The sequence below is a fragment of the Dryobates pubescens genome, chromosome 25 (genome assembly GCF_014839835.1).
Source record: "Dryobates pubescens isolate bDryPub1 chromosome 25, bDryPub1.pri, whole genome shotgun sequence".
NCBI lineage: Eukaryota > Metazoa > Chordata > Aves > Piciformes > Picidae > Dryobates > Dryobates pubescens.
Window position 1 is genome coordinate 3,892,426 of NC_071636.1, and position 25,970 is coordinate 3,918,395.

Below are 25,970 nucleotides of genomic sequence, written 5' to 3' on the forward strand. Positions count from 1 at the left end.
CTGGGGCATGAGGGAGCTGTATCCTACCTTGCCAGCAGCAAAAAGGTGACATCCTTTGACAGCCTCAAAGACATTTGGCGAGACATCAGGCTGGGCTGGGAGATGAGACTGGGCTAGAGATTGCTTCACTTTCTTTACATCAACAAGACACAGAGCCCTTTCTTCTCCTGGAAATAAAAATGGTTACATTTTGTCAAGGGAAAACTCCTTATTCTCTACAAAGGTCTATTCTGTTACCTAAGCAGCAGCTTATCATGACAGGCTGTTGCTGTGGTAACAGTCACAAGGTACCATCTAGAATCTATTCCATATTATTCCTATTGAAAGTGAAACAGAAAACTTGCAAAAACCCAACCACACAACAGGCAGCAAACCCACTGGGAAAACATCCATTTTCTCCATGCATTATTAGTGTTGCCAAGGTCTAGCAGCTCTCAGTAACAGTGACCTCATTAAGACACTAATCATAATCAGACAGGAAGTTTTATTTTACCCTTCAGAACTTCTTAAAGTAAAAGCTGCCTCAGCCTCTCTGTGCCAACAGAGCCACCAAAGGATTTCCAAGAGGTGCCCTAATAAATTGCATTACACACCCAGCCCAGTTCCTCTCAGAAGTTTAGTGATACAGCAAGAGCCTGCTCCTCATTTTGTGTGAGATTTTAATTTTCCAATTCCTTTTTCCTCTACCACCCTACAACAAATAAAGCATGGACAGCTTAAATCTTAGCAAGGGGGGAAATGCAGAAGAAAACAAGAGACAGAATTTGTTTTCCACTCTCTACAAATGTCATACAGGCACTTGATAATTTGGGCTTTCAGATGAAGATACAGCCTAATGTTCAGCATGCCTACATTAGTGTAGGAAGAAGTATCTCTGGAAAACCACAGATGGAGAGATTAAAGCTGGTGTCACAGTGACTAGGGAGAGAGAAACTCACTGATCAGCCCAACACTTTTTAAACTGACAACTAACCCCTAAGCTGGAAATGTTGTGTCTCTGGTCCTCTGAAGGTTTAACCAAGCTTTCATTCATATATTCATTTACAAGACAGCCTCAGACAATACCCTGTAAAACACAGTCTGCTGCTCCCTGACAATGTACTGATGAAAAGAGGCAACAAAGCCCATCATGAATCCAGAGGGAAGCCCAGCCCTCCATCACAGCAGTGCTCCTAGCAGTACAAAGCAATTACCACCCATTTGCTGCAGCACAAACATTAATATGTTCCCCTACCTGCTATCATGAGTAGCTTCTCCAGGTCCTTGATGAGGTGAATTTGGAAGACAGCTCCCATTCCTGGGATGTGCGTTAAGGAATTCTTCAGTACATTCAGGGCATAGAGACCTTCTTCTGCACCCACCAGTACTACCTACAGTGACAACAGGGGAACCACAGCACTGCATGAGAACAAGGAACGCTCCGACAGCAAACGTGGACATTACTGTTTACCCAACCAAGCTACACCTGTTGCCATTAAGACACCATTCCCATGAATGAAATAGCCAGCACTCTGAAAGGCCCAGCAGAACATTATCTTTACCTGGTCACTGAAGGGCATTGTGCAATTTATATCCAGACGGTCTTCACCCTCCAGCTTCAGCAGGGAGTTTCCAAGCAACTTCTGCAAATGATAAGAAGATATTTTGTTTGTTGAGTTAATCTTTATCTCTTTCTCTATTAGCATTTTAACAATGTAAGCTCGTCATTTAAAGGCAGGCAAAAAGCTTGGCACAAACTTTCTCAGAAAGGAGAGAGTTGCAGGGATAGCTCCTACCAAAGAATCAGTAAACTTTTATCTACCTGAAACACAAATCAGGCAAACGGAGCCGCATTAACCTAAACTCAGAGTGAACCTACTGCTGTCCCTACCCATTCCTCTTCCCTGTATCTCTTGCAATGGAGCAGTGACAATTTCCCAGAGGAGTGATTAAAAACAGTGCAAAGGTTGGTGGGAGCATGTATTTTTCTCAGAGACAAAAGGAATGCTAGCATGAGAAAAGAGATGATTTCCTGCCAGTTAGGTATTCCCTGCCTCCAGATCTAACAGTCTAATACCAAATCTCCCTTTATCAGAACACAGTGCAACAATGATGGAAGAGGCTACCCAAAACCCAATCACCATATCCATTCTACCTCAGAAAGAATAAAACATAAAATGAAAATAAAAAGAACCAAACAAAAAAAAAAAGCCAACCCCATACACCCTCCCCCCAAGAAACAAAACTCCCAACTCCATAAAGAATGGGAGAGGAGAGAGATTTTTGCTTGTGTCTTTCTTTTGAGGTTTGCCCATTCCACATGGTAGGTATACTGTAAGATTGGACTTAAACCATGTCCCAGCTGCTCTTTCTTTTTTCCTTTTCTGGAACTACAGAGATACAATTTGGGGATCCTCTTGCTGCCCTCCCCCCAAAGCAGGGTACTGCAATATAAAGCATCAGCCTCACAAGGAGTACCAGGAATGACCTCCTATCATAGCTCACAAGGCCGAAGCAATAACTTACCTCTGGTTACACCTCTGTATGTCAATTACCGAAAACATATTTTTCACAACTCTGCTCCCTCCCAGAATATTTTATTATTAAATGAAACTTTTATACTCACAGCATCAGCCTCAGCTTTTTCTCTGGAAACTCTCCCACCTGCCACTACTGATTCCAGTGCTGTGACCCAGCGCTGTTTGTCAGGGAAGCTGGGTGCTAACAGGTAGAGTGTTCTACCAGGCCAGCAAGTGGTGTGTGGATGAGACTCCAATTTTAGGATATATGGCACATCTGAGATGTTATATAGATAGAATAAGACTTAGATTAGTTTTTGGTATATTGTCAGTGCACTTAACATCAACACCTTTTAGCCTCATTGGAGAGAAGTTGTATTTCTCATGATGTGTTACCATGGCAATTTCTACATAGGCTGCTCCTTTACAGGTCCTGCCCAGGCTAGCTACTTTAAGCTAAACATTAGCTGGATGTATGCAATCCATATAGAAAATGCTAAACAAAAATAATTTCCTGCCTTTTAACTAAAAGAGAAAGAAATTCCATTGTGGGGGGGGGGAAGTATAAGAACAGCCACTTAAGTTTTCCCTGTGCTAGTCAAGAAAAAAAAATAATCTGTAAAAACTGGTTATGGAAACCTTTGTTTTTAACAATCTGCATCCTTTAATGTTGAAGTCAAGACATACATCATCTTTCATCAGTTCTATTCATTACATACAAATCCAAACATCAACATTTTTGTCATAATAGGAGACTGTACACACCCCACAGTATTTCTAAGGTAATGATTTTCTGCTTAGAACACAATGGTGGCATGAATTATGACACTTCACACTTGATAGAGCATTGAGAGGTTGAAATAAACCGAGTGCTTCTAAGTGTGTTACAGAACTCTTCCAGTTTACTTCCACTTGGCTCGATGGTTAGATAACTCGCAGTTCGGCTACCATGACAGAAGCAAAGCCTGTGTGTAACCAGATCTAGATGACTACTATTCACCTAATTCAAATAGAGGTAACCTCGAGATTACACAGTTACAGAGTGACAGTTAAAGGGAGAAAATTCTGTTCAAACAGAATGCCACTGACAGACAGCCAGAGAAAATCCATTTGACTTCATCTACGTAAGATTCTCACCTGTCTTTGCTGTATTGGTAAGCTCAGTAGCTGCTACAGCTCCATGCACAGTTACATCACCATCAGGAAGGCAAAGCTCAAACTCCTCCAGAGGCCGTTGTCCAGCTGCAGGGAGAGTGAGGAGACAGATTAAGAGAAAAACCCCAAACAAGTAGCATGAAAGTAACTGTGATAGCAAAATGGAGTGGACACACACTGGATGTTTCACAGCTGGGCTGTTATGACATAAGAGCTAATAAAACTCTCAAGGATCTAGAAAAACAATATTGCCTTATTACAGAATATTTAGCTAAATTTGGTATGGCCACAGCAAACAGCAACAATCTCTAAGCCTCTCAAATCACCAAAGGGTAGCTGAAGATTTTTAAAAGAGTTCTTCCTAGAAATGCTGAGGTACCTTCTCTTGCTTCTGCATCATAAATGAGCACTTTGGTTCCTTCCAGGACAATATACTTCCTGTCCCAGCCCTGCTGCCCGCGTTTATTATTCCTGAGGAAAATAAGCACAAAGCCACGTTGGATTTTCTGCTTGGGTTCAGAATAAAAGCAGCAATGCAACTCCTAGAAGGACAAACTTCAGCGGCAGTAATTGCAAAGGGCATGTACTGATTATCACAGCGTAAGAGCCAGCATAATATAAGGAACTATTCCAAGTATTTCAGCACCTGATACAGCACCATGATTCATGTTTATACCTTGGCACCTTCATCCATCCCTCAAGACGCAGACTGCTGCTTGGCTCCTTCAGCTGCAGACCAGGAGAATTCATTTTATCCCGGCAGAATGCTTCGGAGAAGTGTGTGGCGTATTCTGCTGGCAGTCCACAAGTAGCTGGCAAGCAAGTTGAGCATTTTGGGTGACACATCACCTGGCATTCTGACAGGAGGACAGAGAAAAACTTCTGTTAAATGACAAAAATCGACGACACAGCCGCCTCAACTTCTAACACACAAAACCCCAGGCTCTTCCAAGAATCTCCTCCTAGTCCAAGCCCATCAGACGTTTGCTGGTGTGGAATGCTTGCACCAACTAGTTTCGAAGTCGTTATGCTGGGACTTTCCTTCAGCTTTCACTGAAAATCTGTTCTAGCTGGCTGATGCTTCGTTGTTGCAGCCAGCATCAGCGACCCCTGAGGCACACGCTCCGCCCTCACCGAGACACTTGGAGGCTTGCCGGCCGAAGTGCACGGTGTCCAGGCACACGGCACACTTGGTTGCCCTCATGTTCAGCCCCACGTTGAAGCGGTGTGGGATATTGTGGTGCATGCGCTCCTTCAGGCGTCGGCTGTACTCTGCAAAGCACAGAATTCATCATCAGGATGAGAACTCTGATGGGGATGAAAAATCATAGCAGGGTTTGGCATTTGAAGGACAAGGTAATAAAAAGTGACTCTATCTCTCTGTTGAAGCCTGGCTGAACGTAGGCACTGTTTCCCTTTGCAGTCTGCAAACCTTAGGCTACATCATTACCACCTCAGTAATTGCCTTATACAGATGCACAGAATGTGCTGTTTGAGAGCAGACTGTGGAACTGAAGTGGCAAATGTTTGGTGTACCAAGAGTATGTCAATCAAACCATCTCGAGTTCCAGTCTGCACTCAGCTTCCGTTCTTACCATGTGCTAAACTAATCTCTCAATTTTGCTTACAGCTAACAAACCCTTCAACACCTTTACTGCTGTAATCAATACACAGCAGGCCTTCCTCATACAGCCTTCCTGCTAGCCATCAGTGCCAGCATATCTCAGAGCACACCAAAAATCCCTCTTAGGAGGGGGCCTACACTGAGCAAAGGTCATCCTTCAGGGCATAGTCTTCTACTGAGGACCAGAATTCGCTTCCCTGTTTACGATCTGCCTCTGAGGACATTCCCTCATGCCAATGTTACCCGTCCTCACAGCACCCTGTGCCAGCTATCTGTGATGGCTGGACCAGTTTGTGGGTTCTAGCTTTTTCCAGCTAAAGGCCAGAGGTTTTAGTTTAGAGTCTCAGGGTCCAATGCTCACTCTGGAATACTGGTCAGCTAAGAATAAATGAGCAGAGTGCTCAATCCTTGAATTTTTTTCTGATGATATCCTCACAGATAAGGAAGGGTATTCCCTTTTTCTAGCTAATAGGATATCCACATCATCTTTGACCTAGTATCTTCCTTTCAAGCCTAACCAAAGTTTTTTTTCCCTTTACAAAAGTCTTGATAGAATCTATCTTCCATGGTTTAGTTGATTGGGTAGTGTTGGATGATAGGTTGGACACGATGATCTCGAAGGTCTCTTCCAACCTGGTTTATTCTATTCTATTCTATCTGCTCAGCAGGGAAAGTCTGCACTCTAAACAAGTGAAAATGTTAACTGCTGAGGAAACAGCCATAAATCCTTTTGGCCAATGCAGAGAGTAGTACAGAAAATATATTCCTTTGAAAAAAACCCATGCTCTTAAAACAACTCAGACTAATAGTTGTCAGAAATAAATTCTATAATCCAAAGAGAGATTTTAAAACAAAAACAAAAGCAAAACTTACCACCTAAGATAGAACATTGCAATAGCAAACAGAAAAATGGTAACAGAGAAGTTCACCAAGAACCTACCCTCTGGTGTGGAGGTCTCCTTCCTGCGACTGGAAGGTGGAGCTAGCAAACTGATTGGAGTAGGCTGATGCTCTGGCGAGCGGACTATGGCAGACATGATGATCTGCTGCCTGGCTGTGGCTGGAGTAGATGGATGAGGGTGGTCTGATATTTTCCGATGAGCAGCTATAGACGAGATAAATGCCACCCATTAACATCACCAGCATGAAACACTCAGTCACAGCAGTGGTTCTGTGTAACCACTCAGTGATTACCACCTGCAGAAAAAGGTGTAGCTTTATAGCACCTTCACAGCAGTAGGTAAGAATTAATCAGGGTGTTACTGCTCTAGTGGCACCCAATTAAAGGCACGTTTATAGACCAAGAACTTGCGTCTCCTTCCAGATCTACCTCTGGTGTTAACCCCTACCTTCTTCACGAGCAGATCTGAGTTCAATGCGTGTTTTCTGTAGAGCCTCCTCCAGCTCAGCAGAACGAGCCTTCTCCTTCTCCAGTGCCACTTTCAGCTCATTGTATTGCAGGGGAACCTGTGTGGGTAAAGAAGGGTCCTCTTTCCGCCGACTAAACAGGCCCTAGCAACAGAAACACACAGACAACTCCTAACTCCTAGTAAAAGATGGCTTAAACTAGGCAAAGTGAAACTAGCTAGTGGCAGTCCGGCCAGAGGGCCTAATGGCAATTCTGAGATGGATGGATTTTTAGTTCATATTGGCACTGGAGAGAAAAATGTTGAGACATGGGTTAAAGAGGGACGTACATTACCTGTCAGTACTCACACCTTGAGTTTCCAAAAGCATCTAAACAGAGGATCTCAAAATAGGTGGTTAAAATTAAGTTTCTTAATTCAAAGTGGCAGAATGGCTTATGACGAAGATGTGACACGAGTCACACCGCCTGCCTAATCAGTCCTATGCTGTAACTACAAGACAGCCACAGTATGTCCAGATACACACAGACATACTTACCACTAAAAAAACAAAAAGTACAAAAAGCATGGTTACAATTCTGTATTCCTACAGCCTCACTGAGGTGCAACTACCAGGTTGTAACCTAAGTACAGTAGGAATAACAAAATACTGGGAAAGCCACAAAAAAACCCAACCACATTCTGCCTAGTGAGGTTTGTGTTTAGCAACTCAAAAAGCTTAAATGAGGACACAAAGAAAGATAAAACAGAATATTATGAATATACAGCACATAACTAATCACAAAGCCAGCATTTCATTCCATGCCTCTCAAACCTTTTTCACCCACCTTTTTCTTTTTTGCTGGTTGGTCCATCTTTGCCTGCAGGAAATCAATGAGTTTGGTTTGCTGAGAAATAGTGCCCTCCATTTTCACTTTTTCATGGGAATAAAGAACCTGTGAACCACACATACAAGAAATTCTATCTTACTAGAAGAAACAGATAACAGCAGAACGAGTTAAAACAATAGCGTAAGCAAAGTGTCACACAGAAACAGATAATCTCATCCCAAAGCCCCACAGCAAGCTGGGTTTTAACATGGGGAGCGTGGAGTCCTGCCCACTGTTTCCTCACCCTCACCTGAATGTTTTCCAGCTGATACTCAAGGTCACTTCTTTCAGTCTTCAGAAGATCTGCTCGATCTAGAGCCTCTTGCAGACCTTGAGTTAGGCGGAAGATGTGATTTTTCTGTAGGTCCATTTGCTGCTGCAGCTTTGCCTGCTGTTAACAGGAAAACAAAGGCCAGTGTTTCAGCTTTGCTGTTTGCTTGTTTTTAAAAGAAAGGCTATTAAATATCATCATTCCTTGTAAAATAAGCATCACTGCACAACTTAGAAGTGAACAAAGAATTATTTAAAAGCTGGAAAATGACAATATTCTAGCAGCTTTCCTTCCTTTCAGAACACATCATGACTAAACAAGCATTTCTGAGTAGTGTGCTCATCTTAATCCATAGCAACACCATTCCTTTCAACTGCCTGTTCAAGTTTTTGGCCTTCAAGCACTTAAAATCTTGTAATTTTTAATTATTGCACATAGGTGAAGAATTCCTTGATGCCATTTTCTCAAGCTCTCTCTCTACAATCACCAGAAGCTATCCTTCCTATAAACCACAATAAACTTCTTCCTTTGTAGTGACATCAGTTAAGTAAAATTACTTCCAATTGTTTATATTTTAGTCTCCAACATAAGAGAAAAGGGTACATGACAAACTGCTCCTAGGTTCAGGTTTTATACTTGCTTGATGAGAAAGTCCTTAAGTGTGAAAACCATGAACATTCATGTGTTACAAAGCAAGAGCCAGAAATCTTTCACTGTGATGTATAACGGAGTTCTTGGCTCCCAGGTAACTTGTCAGTACCTCAAGTACACCACAAAGGCTCCAAGTGCCCCTTCTAATCGCCTGATGGCAATTAGAATTCCTGTAAGCATCCCTTCTCCTGAAAGCCTCCTCTGCTACCAGTGCCTCACTACCAAAACCTGGCTGCCTGCCTTCAGTGTCTCACTGCTAGGGTGCAGGTGTGTAACCTTGGTTTGGACTGTTAGGATCCATGCTCAGTTATAGCAAAAGAGCTGCAAGAAGCCTCTCCTGTGGCCTCCAGCCATGCCCCCTTGGCACACTGGCCCCAGAGCTAGTTTTAAGCTACAGTCCTTGCACACGGTCTGGTAAGAACTATGTTGTAAGAATGCTGTGCCTGAGCATAGACCTTGCCTTGCAGACCTGAGCTAGGAAGTGCATTATCAGCACAGGTTTCTGTAATGGTCACTACAGGCTTCTATATGGATGAACCAGATTACCTTTACCAAACCCACCCTGCTCTTCTCTTTCAGGTATCCTGGCCCTGTGTCCACTGGCTGCAAGGCCCCTGTCCTTGGCTGAGATGCTGGCACCCTTGGCTTCTAGCTCACCTTGCCTTGGGAAACAGTTCACTTTTACTGATCTCTGACCTGGCTGCACACTTCACAAAGCTTCAAGTAAAATCGTGACCTCCAACTTTATAAATCTCCCCAGTTACACAGAAGAAAGATGGATGTGTAACACTGCTTATCACACAACTTCCCCCTCTCAAGATGTGGATTCTTCTTCTGAAGTTATAACAGGAATTTCCAAGGTTACCTCCTCCAGAAGCCTCTGCTTGAGCTCCCTTTCTGTCTCGAGCTTCTGTTGTAAACTGCGTGCATTCATCTCCAACATAGCATGCTTCTTCTCCAGGTCATTGAGCTAGACAGGTGGGAGAGATGGTCAGAATGACATTGAACACTGGGAAATAAAATCCAACATCCAAGCACACACTAAAGAAAAATTGTGCAATTATCCTTTACTTACAATAAGGAGGAAAACCAACCAAACAACATTTTTGGTATGCCATTGCTCAAATGCAGATATAAAGTTATTGAAGGACTTCATTGTACACTCCAGACAGCAGAGACTGGTTTCTGCTTTAGTCTTTTTCAAAAGGAAATCCAGGGTCCTTGGCTTGAAGACAGAATTCTTTTCTATGACCTCCAGCCTTCTCCATTTTCTCTAACATCTTCAAAAAGCTGCTCCAGACCACATTTCTACAAGCAATAGCTCTAAAAAGGTATCTGATCTAATTACAAAAGTCTAGGGCTGAAAGTTACTTACCTTATCAGAAAGGCTCTCAGCTTTGAGTTTTTGTTCCTTCAGTGCTTGCTGGAGGGCTAGAATCTCTGCCTTGTGTTCTTTGACAGCTAGTTCTACCACCTGGCGAGATTCAGTAATACGCTGATCTGCTCTCACTCTGCATTAAAATGGAAGATAAACGTTATCTAACTCCTTTCTGGGCTTGACCTCTTCCTAGCATGCTGCAGCATCAGTAACTCTTTCAGGGGTTTGCCTCAAATTCAAGATGTTACTTTACAAAGCCAGACTGTTTGCTGCAACACTTTTCTATTACATAACCCTGCTCCTGCTCCTGCTCGAGCTATGGCCTCAAAATTTCAAGACCCCACAGGAAAAGTTAGGAGCAAAGATTATTTTTCTATATAAGAAAGAAGACGACACTATATCAAGACATTTCTAAGTTCCAGTGATAAATACCACTCCCCATGAATTGCTCGCTCTCAAAGAAACAAAAGGAACAGTATCACTGCTGAATGACTATTAACTAATAAACCATTTTTAGAACTACCTCACAAGAATTTATATTTAGTTCCAACTCCCATATCCTATTCTAAATATAAGTTTTGTACTAGCTTCTATAGAGCATTTCCATAAAAGTTAATAAAACAAGGAGGGGAAAGAGACCTGCTCTGTTTCTCAGTATCCAGCATCCTCTGCAACTCTCTAACTCGACATTCAAACTGGGACTTCTCATCCCCTAGAACATTTCTCCATGCTTCCCACTGACGCTCTTTCTCCAGGAGTTCATCATTCAGGGCCTCCAAGTCCATTACTTGCTCTTCCAGCATCGTACATGTTGTCTTCAAGGCCTCCATAGTCTAAAAATAAATCCTCCTATCAATTCTCACATCCCACATCAAGCGTGCACTTTAAGCTTCATCCTTACCATTTAAATTACAGTACATGCAAATTGGCAGCAAACATAAGCCGGTAAATCACAACCCATTTATTTCAAGGCTTCCATACATTCACTTGTGATTGCTGTTAATGTCAGTTCTAGCTCATTATGAAAATTTTGAAATTTCCAGGGTCACAACATTAAAGTGATTAATTCTAAATTACAGTACCTTCAGAGGGCAGAATTTCTAAATCAAATTGCATGCAAACACAATGGGAAACACCAAAACTCTCCGTTCACTCAGCTGCTCCAGGAAGAAAGGCTTCATTGAAAAATGGTTTAAGCCATTGCCCCTGAAAGTGTATTCACTCCTTACAAGTTTTCAGGTTAAAAAGAATTTCTGCCTTTCAGACAATTAGCCAGCTATCACAAAGAGATTGCCATCCAGACTGGTAAAGCTACCTGTTTCTGACTGGTAAGCTGCATCTCTCTCTCAGTGATCTCCCGACGGAGATGGTCAACCTCGCTTCGCAACTGGACCACCTCATCGTTGGCCCCTGAGGCCTCATCAAGTTGTTTGGACAGGAAGAAATTCTGATTGTTCAGTTCTGCATTGTCTTCAGTGAGCTGGTTCAGCTGCTCTTCCAAATCTGTAATCACCTAGGAAGAAAAATAAATTAGATTACATGTCAGGGAGTACAGGAGCTTGAAGAAGTCTTCTTCACTCACAGAGTCATTTATTGCCAAGCAAGGAGAGAACCTGGCTCAAGGAGACAGCCTGGCTTTTAGTTGCATATTTTATGCACAGGAGTGCACTTCACTTAGGAACAGAGTTTTGTTTCTTAAGGAAAACAGCTTGACTTTTTTGATTTGGTTTAGAGTATAAATATGCTGCAATGCAATTTATTGTCCGAGAGAGAGAACTGACACATCTAAAGCAGTGGATTGGGAGCCAGGAGTTCTGGTTGTGTTCTCAGACCTGCTGCTGACTTAGTGTGCCTCTGCCAAGAGCACTTTACCTTTCTTTGACCAAATTTCCCCTGAAGTAGAACAAGGCTAAAACCCCAGAAGGGCTTTCAAAGGTGACATTCAAGAACACTGAACAGGAGGTGCAATGGAGGCAGTGTAGTCTGAGAAATCTGCCTACCAGTTGTTTATATTGCTGTATGTAACACTGTATGTAACCAGGGAAAGGAGAAAAATGTTAAGAGAGACATTCCATCAAAGTAACAGGGTTCTGGAACAGCATTATGGATGACAGCACAGGATATATGAAGAAGGAAAAGTGAGGCAACAACAGACCAACAGAAAATCACCGAAAAGCAAAGACTCAGCAAGGACAACAGTTTTGCCTTTAACGAAGTGGAAGTGTCCACTGTTCCATCAGAAGAGCATTACACTCTGTCTACTATTATACTGTACTACTCCCATACTGCTTAGCCATGTTCTTCCTCAATGTAAAGAAAAATATGAATGGTGGGTAGGCCATTTCCACAGCCCCATTTGATTTTTATGAATGAAAGGCTATGAACACTGGATGAATGAATGCAAAAATACCTGTAACTCCACCTAACTCAAAGCCAACATCATCACAACAGAAGAAACCTCAGTATAATCTTGAAATAACCTTCCTCAAAAGAATTTCAGAAACCGATAAACTCCATACAATTCACATTCAACTTTTACAGGCATTTTTGCCAGGATGCTAAAGAAAAGTGAATAAGATACTTCACTAAATGGGAAAAATTTAAATCCCAGAGCACAGTTGGCATCCCATTCAAATTTAAATGTTCCCATTTCCCACACAAGCCAAGGACTTAAATATCTAAAGCAGCAGAGCATAGAGCATACAGCTCTCCTCAGCTATCTGGAAAGATGACAACCATTTCTGTTTGAAGCATCTGAAGCGCGTATTTTGGCAGCCTTTTGCCATCCCTTTCCCAGACCTAAATTAAACAGTGCCTGGTTTTTAAACTGTCAGCAGAAAAAGTCCAACTGACATTACACCCTGCTGGGTGAAGGGGAGTTCCTGCTTCCCATATGCTCAGGGTCAAAATGATTCATGCTTGAAAACACAAACATTTCTAATGAAAATCTGATCGTGGGGTGGCGTTTCTTGAGCGTTCTCACTGCCCTGCCCAAAACACACATCTTATTCTGTGTGGTATATGTCAAGGTTTCAAAGAGCACAGACTGCAGCCTAAGGACGTTGTTAGTGCCTGTATTGCTGTGGGGATAAGAACTCAGAAATGTATTTACACAAACAGGAACAAAACAACATTTGTTTTCACGCTGTTTTACCCACCACTCTCGCAAGTCACATCTGAGATTCTACTGCCAGATAGAGAAAATAATCTCTGTTTTTCTTCTATTTGTTTTCATTAGTACATAGCTAAGAAGTTTTAAGTTGCATTTTATACATCCATGGTTTCTGCCACATATAATTTTCTTTATTAATACAAGTTCTTGCTATCAAAATTATTAAACTAGTTTTTAAGCACAAGAAAGCAGAGATGAGGGAAGCACAAAACTGATAAAAGTCACACATCAAACTACTTAATTTGTTTTAAAACTGGCTGTATTTCAAGTTGATTTTATCCCCTTAAGGGCTGGAACTTCAGCTCCCATTTGCCTTTATTATATGTTCTGAGATTTTGACTTCTTTCCCTGAATATAACTAAAATTAAACCAAATCATTTGATATTTCAGTTACATATCATCTAGGAGGATATTTATGGCACACTTGAGGCAAATAACAAAGCAGTTAAGAAAGAAGGGCTCCAGAAGAAGTGACATGATGTCCTTTCTTGAATATTTTCCTACCAGTGTATTTGACAAAGCCAAAGTGGCTTGAATTCCAGATACATTATAAATGTATGTATTGTAAGTAGATTGACAGATTTATCCCTTTTTTAAAGGGAGAAGAAAATCAGTTCTTCTCAGTACACTCTTCCTTTTTTCATAGGGAAAGTGGAAATTTGTTAGCAAAGTCAGTATTTAAAAGCTCTCTGCAGCTATCTAGAACCCAACAGGGTTACAGAGTTTGGAAATGCTATAAAGCCTAAAGAATAACAGGAAACACTGGCACAGCACAGTGGGACATGGTAGAATATAAATGTCTGTCCTGGGAACCAAGAAGAAAGAAAACACAGATCAAAACACCACATTTGAAAGGAGATGTTGTCTTAGGCATGCATACATACATACAACCTACGCCAGAATCCTGTACCTGAGAAGAGTTAATAGCTTCTGGTATTTTTCTTTTCAGTTAAGGCAATCTCCAGGGGGAAAAAAAATAATTAAAAAATCTAAATAAACCAAATCAACCAACTCTGAGCTATTCTGGAGTTAAATCTGAAGTAGAAAGGCAAGTCTGTAAGAAAATAAGATTTTTATCTTTTGGAAACCCCATAATATGATTACAAAAAAAAAAAAATCTACAAATTCAAATTGTATAAAATAACCAAACACTTGAGAGCTTGGAAAAGCAGTTCCAGACAATCTAGGCAGCCACTGCTGCATCACTCAGAGCAACTGGAATAGTCTCTTTAATCTATGCACATCAAACTAACCCATGAAATAGATACCATCTAACTCCACCACACTAATCTTGGCAGATTGTTCACACTCCATGCCATGTCTAAGTGCTCAGCTTATCTTTATACTGATACAGAAGCCTGTATCTCATTTTTAAATATTACAGAGCAACCCAAGCACAACCCTTCAGCAAAAGTGACCAGATCCAGCACAGTTCCCTCCCCACTGCAGAGTTCCAGAAAAGCAAGGAGTTTCTGCTGTGAGATTGAGCAGATTCACAGCTATTATTACCTGGCCCTTCAGACTTCCCAGGCATGGATCACAAACTGAGTAGCACCACATCAGTTCAGGGCCACGATTCTTTCTTTTACAAAATGGTACAAAATTGAATCAGTCTGCTCCACATATCAAAACCACAAGGAAAATGATAAGGAAGAGGAGAAAAGGAAGCAGGTTGAAAATACTATTAACTGCATCTTGCAAACTGCTTCATAACATTACCCCTTCATGAGTATGTCTCAGATGCCACCAACAAACATGCAGGGAAATGGCAGGACACAGCAAGGGAAACTGATGCTGTCTTGCAGCATAATTTTTTTAGAGTCAGAGCAATTTTTGGTACGACCTTAATTCAGAACTTCCAGGCCAAAGCACTATCCACTCTATCCATTTCCACTCCTCCCCACTCCCATTAATCTTCACTAGAAAGCCTGCTGTCAGAAGTAACTAGGAAAAAAAAGAAAAATGTCTCTCTCAGCCCCAAATTGTGAGGAGGAAGCAAGAGCAGGCATCAGACTTGCTTCGTCTTAACCTACTCATATTTAGATCCAAGAGACAAAGCTTTCCTAGCAGAGAAAGACCAGGCACTGCAGTGGAGCAGAATGCCAAGTCTCTTAAGAAACACAGCCACAGCTAGGGACCAGCCTTGTATCTCCACCTGTCCAATCAATACAGAACAATGAACTCCTCACTTTCTTCCCCTGTCCACACCTGTGACTTAACAGAGACCTCAGTCTCCAAAAACTCATCATGGCTTAGCTTGAGAGCCATTGCTCTTGTCAGTAGCTGCAGAGTAGTAGGATACTGCAGCCTACATTCCTCTCCTTCCCACACTAGCCCCCTATCAAAACATACAGTCACCTGTACTCCTCTATCCTAGTTGCCAGGAGGTGAGCTGCCACAAGCAGCCAGGAGCCTCATCCTCAAATGCTGATGATATTATCCACAGTTGATGACCCATTAGGCTCTTTCACAGCAACCCCTCATCAGCATCCTAGAAGACTCTGATCTTTTCCTCAGGCTACAAAAACTACAAAGCTCCGTATTTGCCTATAACCAACATCTGCCATCACATTTTCTGTCACATAAGAATCAGGGATAATTCCTCCCACTCTGCAGCCAGTTTTGTGCTTTTGATGTTGTTTACCCCCCCTCCCTCCCCCCCTTTTTTTTTTTTTAAAACAAATTTAATAAAGCCAAATGAAAGGTTTTACCTGGGTATTAGCCTTGTTACAGTGGGCAAGATTCCTTTACTCTGAAACATAATTCCAGCATCAAAGTATGTAACATCTTTAGATGTAGTTTTGGCAGTTCTCAGGAACACAGATTATTCTTGTATGCCAACTAATTGTGTCAATGTGGAAGCAGGATCTTAAACTGAAGTCAGCAGGACTTCATGCATGACTGAAATTACACATGTGCCAAATGGCCTTGCAGATCTAATGCCTCAATACCCAATCACAAGTGCAGAATCAAGCCTGTTAACGATTAAGACAGGAATACAAGACAATGACAAAAGAACCTGAAAAAGGGGGAGATAAGCCTTGTTTTATTGGAGATATCTTGAATAAACTGAAATGTTAGTATTAAGCAATGCCCCTCTGCTTGCTAAAGTAGAATCAATAGCTTGCAGCTGAAAGAAACTAGGAAGATTCAGATGGTAGTGCTCTGGACTAGCAAAAGGATTTTTTAAAGCTGACTGTAAGTTCTTTTAAAGATTCTTTACTTTCAAAATTTACAGGCTTTACCACTCCCTTACTGAATGTTTTCTTTCTGGAACAATTCTATTATCTAGACAACTCAGTTGCATTTTTAACTTCAAATATGTTGATGCTCCAACAAGCCACAATTATGAGCAGCTGGAAACGACTAACACACACTGACATTTTCCTCATTTAGAACATTAGTTTTATTTCTGGGTCCTCTTCTGATTGCCTAGAAAATATTTTTAGAACTCCAGTGGATTACATTTTTGATAGAATAATTCTTTAAAGGTAGGGAACAACAGATTTCCTGGGTGAGCTTATCACTGCGATAAGTTTATAATGAAATATTGCTGTTCTTGTGTGCCCACATGCTTCTATAGGCACACACAGCAGGTACTGCAATTTACTGTTAATTATGTATCCTATTGTTTCTTGTACAATGGAGAGACTGAGAAAGCAGAAGTCAGCATCCTCCCTTTGACCCCCAGCAGTAAAAGACAGATGTCACAAGATGAAACAACGCAGAGCTATCAGAGCAACGGAATATAAACTCATAAACAAGACAGAAATTACAACCAACAAGACAGGGATGGACTCTGTGTATGCACACAGCAATGGACTCTGTGTATGCACCCCAAAACACAGCCAATTCAGAATGAACAAACAGGAGAAGCTAAAGAATGTCTACTTAAGAGACCTCAGCAAAAGGAAGGACAAGAGTGCAATGAGTGTACAAGGAAAGCAGACACATACTTGAGGTGTAAGCCTTCCCTACAATTGGAAGCTGGGTACTTTCTGAATCTAAAGAAGCAGAAGAAATACCAAAGAAAGCAGATTCATTATTTTATTCATCTTTTGAGTAGTACAGAAGTAATTCAATCTTCCCAGTACTTTTTTCCCCTCTCTAATCTTATTTTCATAATTCTTAGGCTGTTTTGGGCTTCTCAGCAAGATGAAATAAAAAATAATTCCAAGGTTTGCCAGACTAGCTCAAGGAGTTTGTTTCAGATTAAAAAAGATCTCTTTTAAAAACCTGCTAAGAGAATAAACCCACTCATTGTCATGCTGCACACACAGCAGCATATAACAATTACTCCCTTTAAGTGTTCTCTTATTTTAAAAGGCATGTGAATTCTAATCACCTTCAAGAAGAATCACACGGTCATCAGAAACCAAAGTCTGCATCACACAGGCCACAAGCAGATAAAAATGAGGCTGAAGCATCTGGTGAAGGCACCATAATAAATAGTCCCTGATCCCTCAGTGTCAATAGAAGATCACACAATCATAGAATGGTTGAGGCTAGAAGGGACCTCCAGAGACTGAGTCCAACCCCCCTACCAAAGCAGAATCACCCAGGGAAGGTCATGCAGGAACACATCCAAATGGGCCTTGAAAGTCTCCCGACTCCACAACCTCTATGGGCAGCCTGTTCCAGAGCTCTGGCACACTCACAGTAAAGAGGTTTTAACTCATGTTGAGGTGGAACTTCTCGTGTTACAATTTTTATCTGCTGCCCCTTATCCTATCACAGGACACCACTGAAAAGAGACTGGCCCCTTCTTCTTGACATCCATCTTTCAGATATTTATAGACATTATTAAGATACCCTCTCAGATCTTCTCTTCTCCAGACTGAACAGTCCCAACTCTCCCAGCCTTTCCTTATAGGACAGATGTGCCAGTCCCTAAGACTGCCCTGTCTTTTCTCTCAGCGCTCCTCAGTAGACAGCATGGACAGCTAGAACTACTCATAACAAAGAACAAGAAAGTTTCTGTCTGTGGTCAAGTAAATTATTATGCATTCTCCTGGACTAGAACAAGAATGCATGATGAACATGCATTATTCATTAAGGAACTGTTTAATTAATTTCTTATTGACGAGGATGTCCCACAGAAGGGCCTTACAATGTACAACACTTAAAAATCCTTTCATGTAGAACCTTTGAAACCCTCAACATTCTGGAGACATTATGGGTCATTCTTCACTGCTGGAGATTGTTTACTACACTTGCAGTGCCAAAGTGCTACTACATGATGAGTTACAACTCTGAAAGGCAGCCTACCAGGCAGTGAAAGGAAGCTAAAACCACAACTGGTTTTTGCCTGCATGGAGTTCAGATCAGCATTTCCACAGAAAGCTGTGGTTCTGTATGAAGGGCAAGATGCTGCAAGAGAAGACAGCTAAGGATGCAAGACAGAGGACACCATATACGGAGCTAGAGGATCAACCTAAATAAACAAAGAAATCCTTGAGCAGGATTTCTTTTAGACAGACATTAGCATACTTTGGCAAGCTCTGCTTACCAAACAGAACAGAGAAATCCCCTAGCTTTGTGCTAAAGAGCAACTGAGGAAAACAGAATTCTCTCTCATCATAAAAAAACTTTTTTCAGAGACAAAAATTTATATGTTAGATACTTAGTCCTACAGCATGAAAAAATAAGTCTGAGGAGATCACTAGAAGTAGGGAAACAATCAAGATTTAAAAAGCAGCAATTAAGTCCTAATTAGAGGGTGAGGTTAATGAGAAAAAGCCTAGAAAGATCAGCAATCAATGCTGATATAGAGGCTTGTGGTCCTTTTGTAACTCCTGTCCTTTGAAGACAGATGCTCTCCCTCTCCATCAAGCCTAAGTCTGACGACAGTGTTAATCTGCAAGAATCCCTATTGACTGACAAAGCTTTGGACACCTGTCCTGGACTGATGAAAGCAATCTGAAAACACATCACAAGATCTCAAGCAACAGAAGGTGTAGACTAAGATCCTAGGGTCCTCCTGCTCCTTGAGCAGATGACTGTGTGTCAATTATTTGGAACCACATTTCTTGCCACTTCTAACACTTTTAAAGTCCTCCTTAAAACACAAAGTAGCTTGAAAGCTCTTCCACTCTGGCCTAGATCTACAACGCGGCTCAGGATTTGGACAGGTAGATCTTTTCTCCTTGCGAGCAGAAAAGATCTTCGCCTATAATCATTTTTTGCAGCTGCTACACCATTCTTACTAGCTGCACTGCAATGAGATATTTGAATTTCATTTCTTCTCCAAAAAGAAGAATAGCATCAATTTCATGATCAGACTAAAACCTCAAAATTGAGGTTTACCTGAAACCTAAAAGAAATTAAATCCAATCAGTCTAGCGCCTACTAACACCTTGAAGCCAGAAGTCCACATTAGGAACTGGTGTCATCAAGGATTAAATAAGTGAATAGTTTGTTTTCTTAGCCTTAATTTCAAAATAATTCAATGATCTGTATTTAATACTCACTGTGCAGCTATTACGAAGGGCTTCAAATTTACGCTGGATTTCATCTCTATGTGCCTAAAGGAGGTAAGAAGTTAATCATCAATTTTTCATACATTAGAATTCCAATCCAACAGCTGTTGCTAAACAAACTGCAGAACAATCTACCAGCAAGCAAAGTTTGGAAGGCAGATGCTGCAGGCTATGAAAGCACTCTGTAGTGGCAAAGAACTGATTAGCAAAAGTCACATCCTACTTAATCAAAATGCACTCACACTCCCAGTTCAGAACTGCTTTAGATAAATGTACAAACTCAAGAACTGAATGATATCAAAGGTTCCATCTGAAATGGTCACCAGAAGACACATGGCTTCTATGTTAAGTTTGTACATTCTTGATATTTAACATTTGAGCTGGTTTCACCTCCATATCCAGATGGGTTATTTCAAGTAAAATAAATACTGCATACAATTTATTGCTTGCAAAGAAAAACTGTATCAAAGCATTATGCAAGCTATCCCAAACAGCTCTGCACATCTACCTGAACCCTACCAGAGTACCATTTAATCCTGAGCCTCTCTAAAATGCAGTGATGAAACATAACAATCAATTCTTTGGAAGACAGCATCCAGAGTATGGAAAAGTGCAAACACTCATTTTAAAGAATGCAGTATTGCATGCACCATTTTACTTCCTCATTTACAAGCAAAGCATGACAAAGCAAAAGTTCTTGTTTCAGCCTCATGGCCCCTCTCAAAATTCATCAAACTGATTTAGCAAGTGTCTCATGTCATATGCTGTCTGGAAATTTAACAATTGAAAGGTTAATGCTCTAGTGCATCCAGCCATCTTTTTTCATTCAGGATACCTTCCTTAGAGCCAAGAGACTAAACAGGAAAAAAAACTGTTCAGCAGAAGTCAAACATGAGAGCTAAAAAGCTATCTTACCACAACAGGCAATGTGACAAATAAAAAACAGTATATTAAAAAGTCAGAAATACTCTCAAGCCCACCAAACTGGACTCTCTTACACCAGCTGGTCCAAGAGCGCTACCACTTTACCAAGTTAGCTGAAGCAACAACTGAATGGACACAGGTCATAAATATTTACTTGTTTCACTGGTGGTACAGGGTAAAGAGAGCAAGCACATCACCATCCCATTGAAAGTGATATTAGCTGTTAGGCAAGTCTTGCAGCTGAGAGAGGACTGCCTCAGCTTTGAGCAAAAACTGAAACTGATGCCATGTTCTGTTCAGTTATTCTTAAGCTTTGATGTTGTTGCTGTGCTCTCCCAGCATGTACCCACTTCAGAACAACTCTGAGTGGGTAGTTCTCCCATTCACCTACCCAAAGCAGCATCATACAAGCACCTATCTGAGTTGAGGCAACCATCCCTTCCCAAAAATAACAATGGCAGACATACTCAGAACAGTTCTTTAACCAAATGCCACTGGAGCAGGAGAATTCACATTTTCAACACTTCAAAATAACTGGATTTGAAGGTCATTAAAGACTAACATGGCAGCAGGTCATACAGTTCTCCACTCTCTCCCCCCGCAGCCCTGGGCATCTTTTGTGAAGGAAATATTTCTCAGGATCAAGCAATCTGAAGGCTTCTTTTTGTACTCAAGAGACAGCAACCAGCAGCATGTAATTTAGAATTCCATTTACTGGGGGGAGGGGGGAGGCAGCAATTGAACTTTTTTTTCTTTTGTATCATTCACACATCTCACCAGATACTGAAAGACACACGTGACAAGTTCTAAGGAAATAAGCACTGGACTAAAATTATGTGCTAACAATACTCTTTTCCTAGGAATTTGTTTGGGTGTGGGTTTTTTCCCCCTGAATAAGTATCTTCAAAGCAGGATAACTGATAGGAAGAAACATAAATAATCAGAAAATTTATGATCACCAAGTACTTTCAAACTCATGAGGTATTATTTAAAGTAGTAAAACACTGAGTAAAACTTCTAACAATAACAATTTCATATGCAACTTTTGCCTCATTGAAAAAGTAAAGACTGCTCTGACAAGCAATCTGTTTTAGCAGCAATGAAGCAATACTGGGAAGCATTCATCTGGTTAAAGAGGACAAGACAGACAAAATGTGGTATTTTAGCCACTCCTGCCTCTATCACAATTCATAACCTGTTCTGAAAATCAAAAATTAAGGTGTACCAATTCATGTTCACCTCATTATGAAACATGCACCTACATGATTCTTTCTCATCTGTGTATGTAGCTCATACAATGAATTTTAGGGCTCACCGTGAGAGCTTGAATCTCCTCCTCTGCTTCAGCTGTGGTCTCCTCTAGTTCAGTTTTGGCTTCCCGGAGCTGGTTCTCCAGGGCTGTCCTTGCAGCCTGCAGCCCAGTAATTTGAGATTCCCGCTCCTGGAGTGTCAGCTGCAATTCTGTCAACTGCCTTTTGAGTTCCAGCTTTTGCTCTTCATGCTCTAGACTGACCTGAAGAAAGTAATTTACACTTGAATGCTACTTTTTCTAACAAAGAAAATATAGGCAACGTAATCTCATTTCAGACCTCACTTAAAAGATGCCACTGCCATGTCTATCCCAAAAATCAAATCTTGACAGATTGCTTAAGTCATTGAGAAGTCAAGAATGCAGGTTTGTCTACTACCTTAAAAAACTACTCATTTGCTCTGAAAAAGGTTAAAAGAAACCTGGCATTTTGAAATGAGTTTCAAAACAACAGTTCCAGCTGTGACTCCAATATCAGATCTCAAATGTCGATATAAAAAGTATAAAAGTTGAAGTAGTTTGTGATGAACTTTCTTCACTGACATGGAGAACCTTTAAGCATCCTTATTAGGGAATCTTTAGGCATAAACATCAATACTAATCTCTCTGTGTATGCAAACATTACATTTTGCAATTGACTTTTATTTTTCCTTCAGATTCTTTTCCACGAAACAAACCAGATCACCTGGCTCTGGGTTTATTTGAATGGCTTCTGTTGAAGGTTTTCTCCAGGCATACTCAGGGGTAAACATGTCATTTCCAGAAATGAACAAGCAGCAGAACACATCTCAGTGCTCAAAATCAATTCCAAACTTTAGCACCTTCTTCAGGCTGTCTGCTATCCCGAGTGAATCTGCCTGTTGTGATAGGCGACCAGCCTGCCAGAAATCTTACACTGGTCCCAACCAACTTCTGGTCAAACAAGGACATGTGTTGGTCCTCCAACCCTCTTAGCTAAAGACAAGATCTCAGTCATAACTGAGTATTAGTGGAGTGAGACTGGAGAATATAAAAGAAGATTTGAAGTGGATCCAGGCTAGCTGATGCAAAACTAAAAATGAAGTGCAGCTCACAAACCTTCTAAAATGATATTTTCATATCCCTGCCAGGCTCCCTCTCCAGAAAACTTCTGAAAAGAGCATGTGAAGGAACAGGTCTCCTGTTTTCCTACAGCAATTTTGTTCTGTCCTTTGCTTTTGATTCTGTGGACTCTAAGGCTCTGATAAAGCTGGTCATTGCACAAACGAAACTTTTCCCCTCTATACCCACTATAGCTGGGTGAGTAAAAGGATATTGTGCAAGAGAGCATAAATATGATTCTGAGAACACAAGATGATCTAAAAGCTCAGATTCAGTTAGATCTAAGAATGACAAACCCTTAATATCTCCTTTTCTAATAAGCCTTTTTCTACTCTTTTTTTTTTTTCTTCTCTTAGGAGGAAAAAAAGAGTACTTCACCTTAAAATATTCCCTTTTTTTATGACACACAGAACTACAATAACTTAATTCTATTTCTCACTGTAACACTCAAAACAGAGTGCATTCAAGTAAATTTGTTTGGAGGGATTAAACCCAAGTTTTCACCTCTCGCAGCCTAGTCTCTAACTCCAGCAGGCGGTTCTTGTCAGTGTGATCTTGGTGACTCATCTTTTCCAATTGTTCTTCTAATTTTCGATTCTGGGCCTCTAACTTTCCAGCTTGTGTTTCCAAGTAGAACTTCTGTTGCCTGAGCTCTGAAATCATCTCCTCTTGGGCTTTCCTGAAAGGAGAAAAACGCAACACAACAATCCCAAAATGTCCTTAATAGGTGTCCTTACACTGGGGTGAAGGAAGGAAGAAGATACTACAAGTTTCCTGTTGAGTACAATAGTTAGGCTCCTAGGCACATATCAACAAGAAACCCCAAATAAAAAGTAGAAAAAACACCACCAAAAATCAGCTTTTTACTCCCATGTACTAGTGTATTCATCAACATATGCCCAAAGGGCTAGAAGCCTGTTTGCAAATTGCACAGAAAAATGAATCCTGCACAGAGTTTGCAACATGCACATAAATCTACAACAACATTTCAGATACAGTTTATTCTTCTCATTTCACCAATTCCTTGTTACAGGGTTTTTTTCTCTACAGGAAAAATAAATACTAAAAAATGTGTTCTCACATAACATATTTCCACAAGGTAAGAGAAACCCTGAGTTTGGTTTTGGAGGGGATATTGTGTTGTGGGCTGTTTTGTTGGGGTTTAAGCTGTAATGGAACCTAGAACTTGACCTACACTGTGGTGAAGCTTTGCTGTCTCTGATCAAAGTCAATCTACAATGTGAAAAAAAAAAATAATGACTTGTGCTCATCAGAATTTTGAGAGCTGGCAACAATCATTAGCATAAGAATTTGAGCTTGATACTCTCATAAAAATAAAATAATCATTAAAAAAAAGGGGGGGAAGGAAAAAAAACTTCTTTCTACATTATTTACAATTCCTGGAATCATTTTATCATGCATTGGAAATTTCTGCCTCACAGTGTGCTTTCTACTTAGAAGTCTCACAAAGCTCTACATATATTAATGAATTAATATTTTAAGAGGTTCGCTGCGAGATAAGCTGTTATTAATCCTATCCCAGAGAAATTATGTGGGTTGCTCAAGTTCAAATAGGAAGACTTAACAAAACTAAAAATAGAACTTAAGTCTTCTGACTCAGATTTCTGTGCATTGCATGCAAACCCACCCTTTCTCTTTTCTTATTACCTCTACAGGTTATTGCCAGCCAGAACCGTCAAATGGCGTTATTGCACTTCCTGCTGTTTACTGGGCTATCTTCTCTGGAGCCTGATAATCACTGCTTTCCTCAGATACTGATGGAACAAAAGCTAGCAGAGTTCCCCTCTCCTCTGAAGGGTTTAATCACTAGCTCTCCTCTTCAAACATGCTCAGATTAGCTGTAGCTTTTGTGGCTTCAAAATACAGTCCAACAACAGATTTATGCATTTTCACCACCACAATTCACAAAATAAGTACAAATTCATCAGCTATGTGCATGCATAATAAAGCAATTTTCCCCTAAAACGTTGGAGATTCTGTACTATCTTCTACAAAATTACAGTTCTTGAAGATAAGTCTCAATAATCTATTCTAAATCCTATATTAAAGCATTATTATAGGGTTTTTTCCATGTTTTCTATGGATCTCCAGTCAAGTGCTGTGCTCCAGGAGAATGCATCTAGCTCAGCTAAGTTCTCATGCTCATTTCAGCGCCAAAGACTGACACTAGACCTTGCATATGCTTCCCAGGTACAGCCAAGACAACACTTCTGGTTTATTTCAAACTAAAGGCAAATGCTGGCTTTTGCTGCCTCAACAAACTTCTTGGGTGATTAAGTGGAGGTCACCTGGAGCATAAAGCAACACAATTAAATTTCTCAGTTATTTCTGTGAATATTTTTGGTTGATCAGGCTAAAGTAACTTGCCAGATATTTGAAACACAGCAAAAATTGGAATCATTACATGCTCAGAGGCATAGTCACCAGTGAAAAGGGGGAAAAAGCAAACCAGCTCTTTGCCAAAATTCATCCTTGCTTGATTCTATTCAATGTTATAGGTGAATCTATCCAAGTGCTTCCCAGAGACATTGCCTGACATTCCATCCAGCAGCTGATGGACACTGAAAACCTTCCTGCAGGTAGCCCATCTCTTACCCCAGTAAGATCATATACTACTTTAGCCCTGCCTTGCAGGACATATGCAATTCAGGTTTTTAATTACACTTGAAGTAGAATGGCTCCAAGCCATTTACGATGGAAAAAACATCATTACTTGGACAAGAATGTCAGCTAAAATCCAAAGCAGAGAAAGTTCAGACAGACAAATAGATCAGACACAGAAGTCCTCCCCTCTGTTTAACAAACAAGGCTTCAAAAAACGAGTTGCTGATTACACAGAGATTCAGGATGACATTAGATTTTGACCCAGTAGTGTACTCCCAAAACACTAAACAATGATAACTGGTCCTTGACACGAAATCAAGAGAGGCTGAAGCCAAGAAGGCAATACAGATAATATATGCAAGTGCTGTCTGGACCAGGGAAGAAACAAAATGCATGGAAGCAGTATTTTGAAGCTGAAGCTGGGGCATCTCCTACTTCACATTAGTTCTGCCCAGAATATCTCACTCTTGCAATCAGCAATTCAAAAACATGCAGAAAGCTGCTGCTTCTTCCCCATCAAGGCAGGATGGAATGCTTAAAAAGGTGTTTATAAAGATGGTTTGTTTTC

General features: G+C 40.8%; 1 protein-coding gene across 2 annotated transcripts in view; it reads right to left on the reverse strand.

The window, feature by feature from the left end:
* The window catches only part of CIT (citron rho-interacting serine/threonine kinase), a 70,465-nt gene that overhangs the window by 8,316 nt on the left and 36,179 nt on the right, over positions 1-25,970 (reverse strand). For both annotated transcript variants that reach the window (XM_009909641.2, XM_054173242.1), the window contains 19 exons: positions 23,282-23,456; positions 21,704-21,901; positions 19,456-19,509; positions 11,129-11,326; positions 10,453-10,646; positions 9,811-9,946; positions 9,301-9,405; positions 7,764-7,904; positions 7,472-7,579; positions 6,627-6,789; positions 6,218-6,382; positions 4,788-4,925; positions 4,330-4,510; positions 4,033-4,124; positions 3,636-3,740; positions 2,606-2,775; positions 1,542-1,622; positions 1,235-1,370; positions 28-167 (listed from right to left, as the gene is read on the reverse strand). In XM_009909641.2, the coding sequence (XP_009907943.1) occupies positions 28-167; positions 1,235-1,370; positions 1,542-1,622; positions 2,606-2,775; positions 3,636-3,740; positions 4,033-4,124; positions 4,330-4,510; positions 4,788-4,925; positions 6,218-6,382; positions 6,627-6,789; positions 7,472-7,579; positions 7,764-7,904; positions 9,301-9,405; positions 9,811-9,946; positions 10,453-10,646; positions 11,129-11,326; positions 19,456-19,509; positions 21,704-21,901; positions 23,282-23,456 (2,680 nt within the window). The remainder of the gene's footprint in view (positions 1-27; positions 168-1,234; positions 1,371-1,541; positions 1,623-2,605; positions 2,776-3,635; positions 3,741-4,032; positions 4,125-4,329; positions 4,511-4,787; positions 4,926-6,217; positions 6,383-6,626; positions 6,790-7,471; positions 7,580-7,763; positions 7,905-9,300; positions 9,406-9,810; positions 9,947-10,452; positions 10,647-11,128; positions 11,327-19,455; positions 19,510-21,703; positions 21,902-23,281; positions 23,457-25,970) is intronic.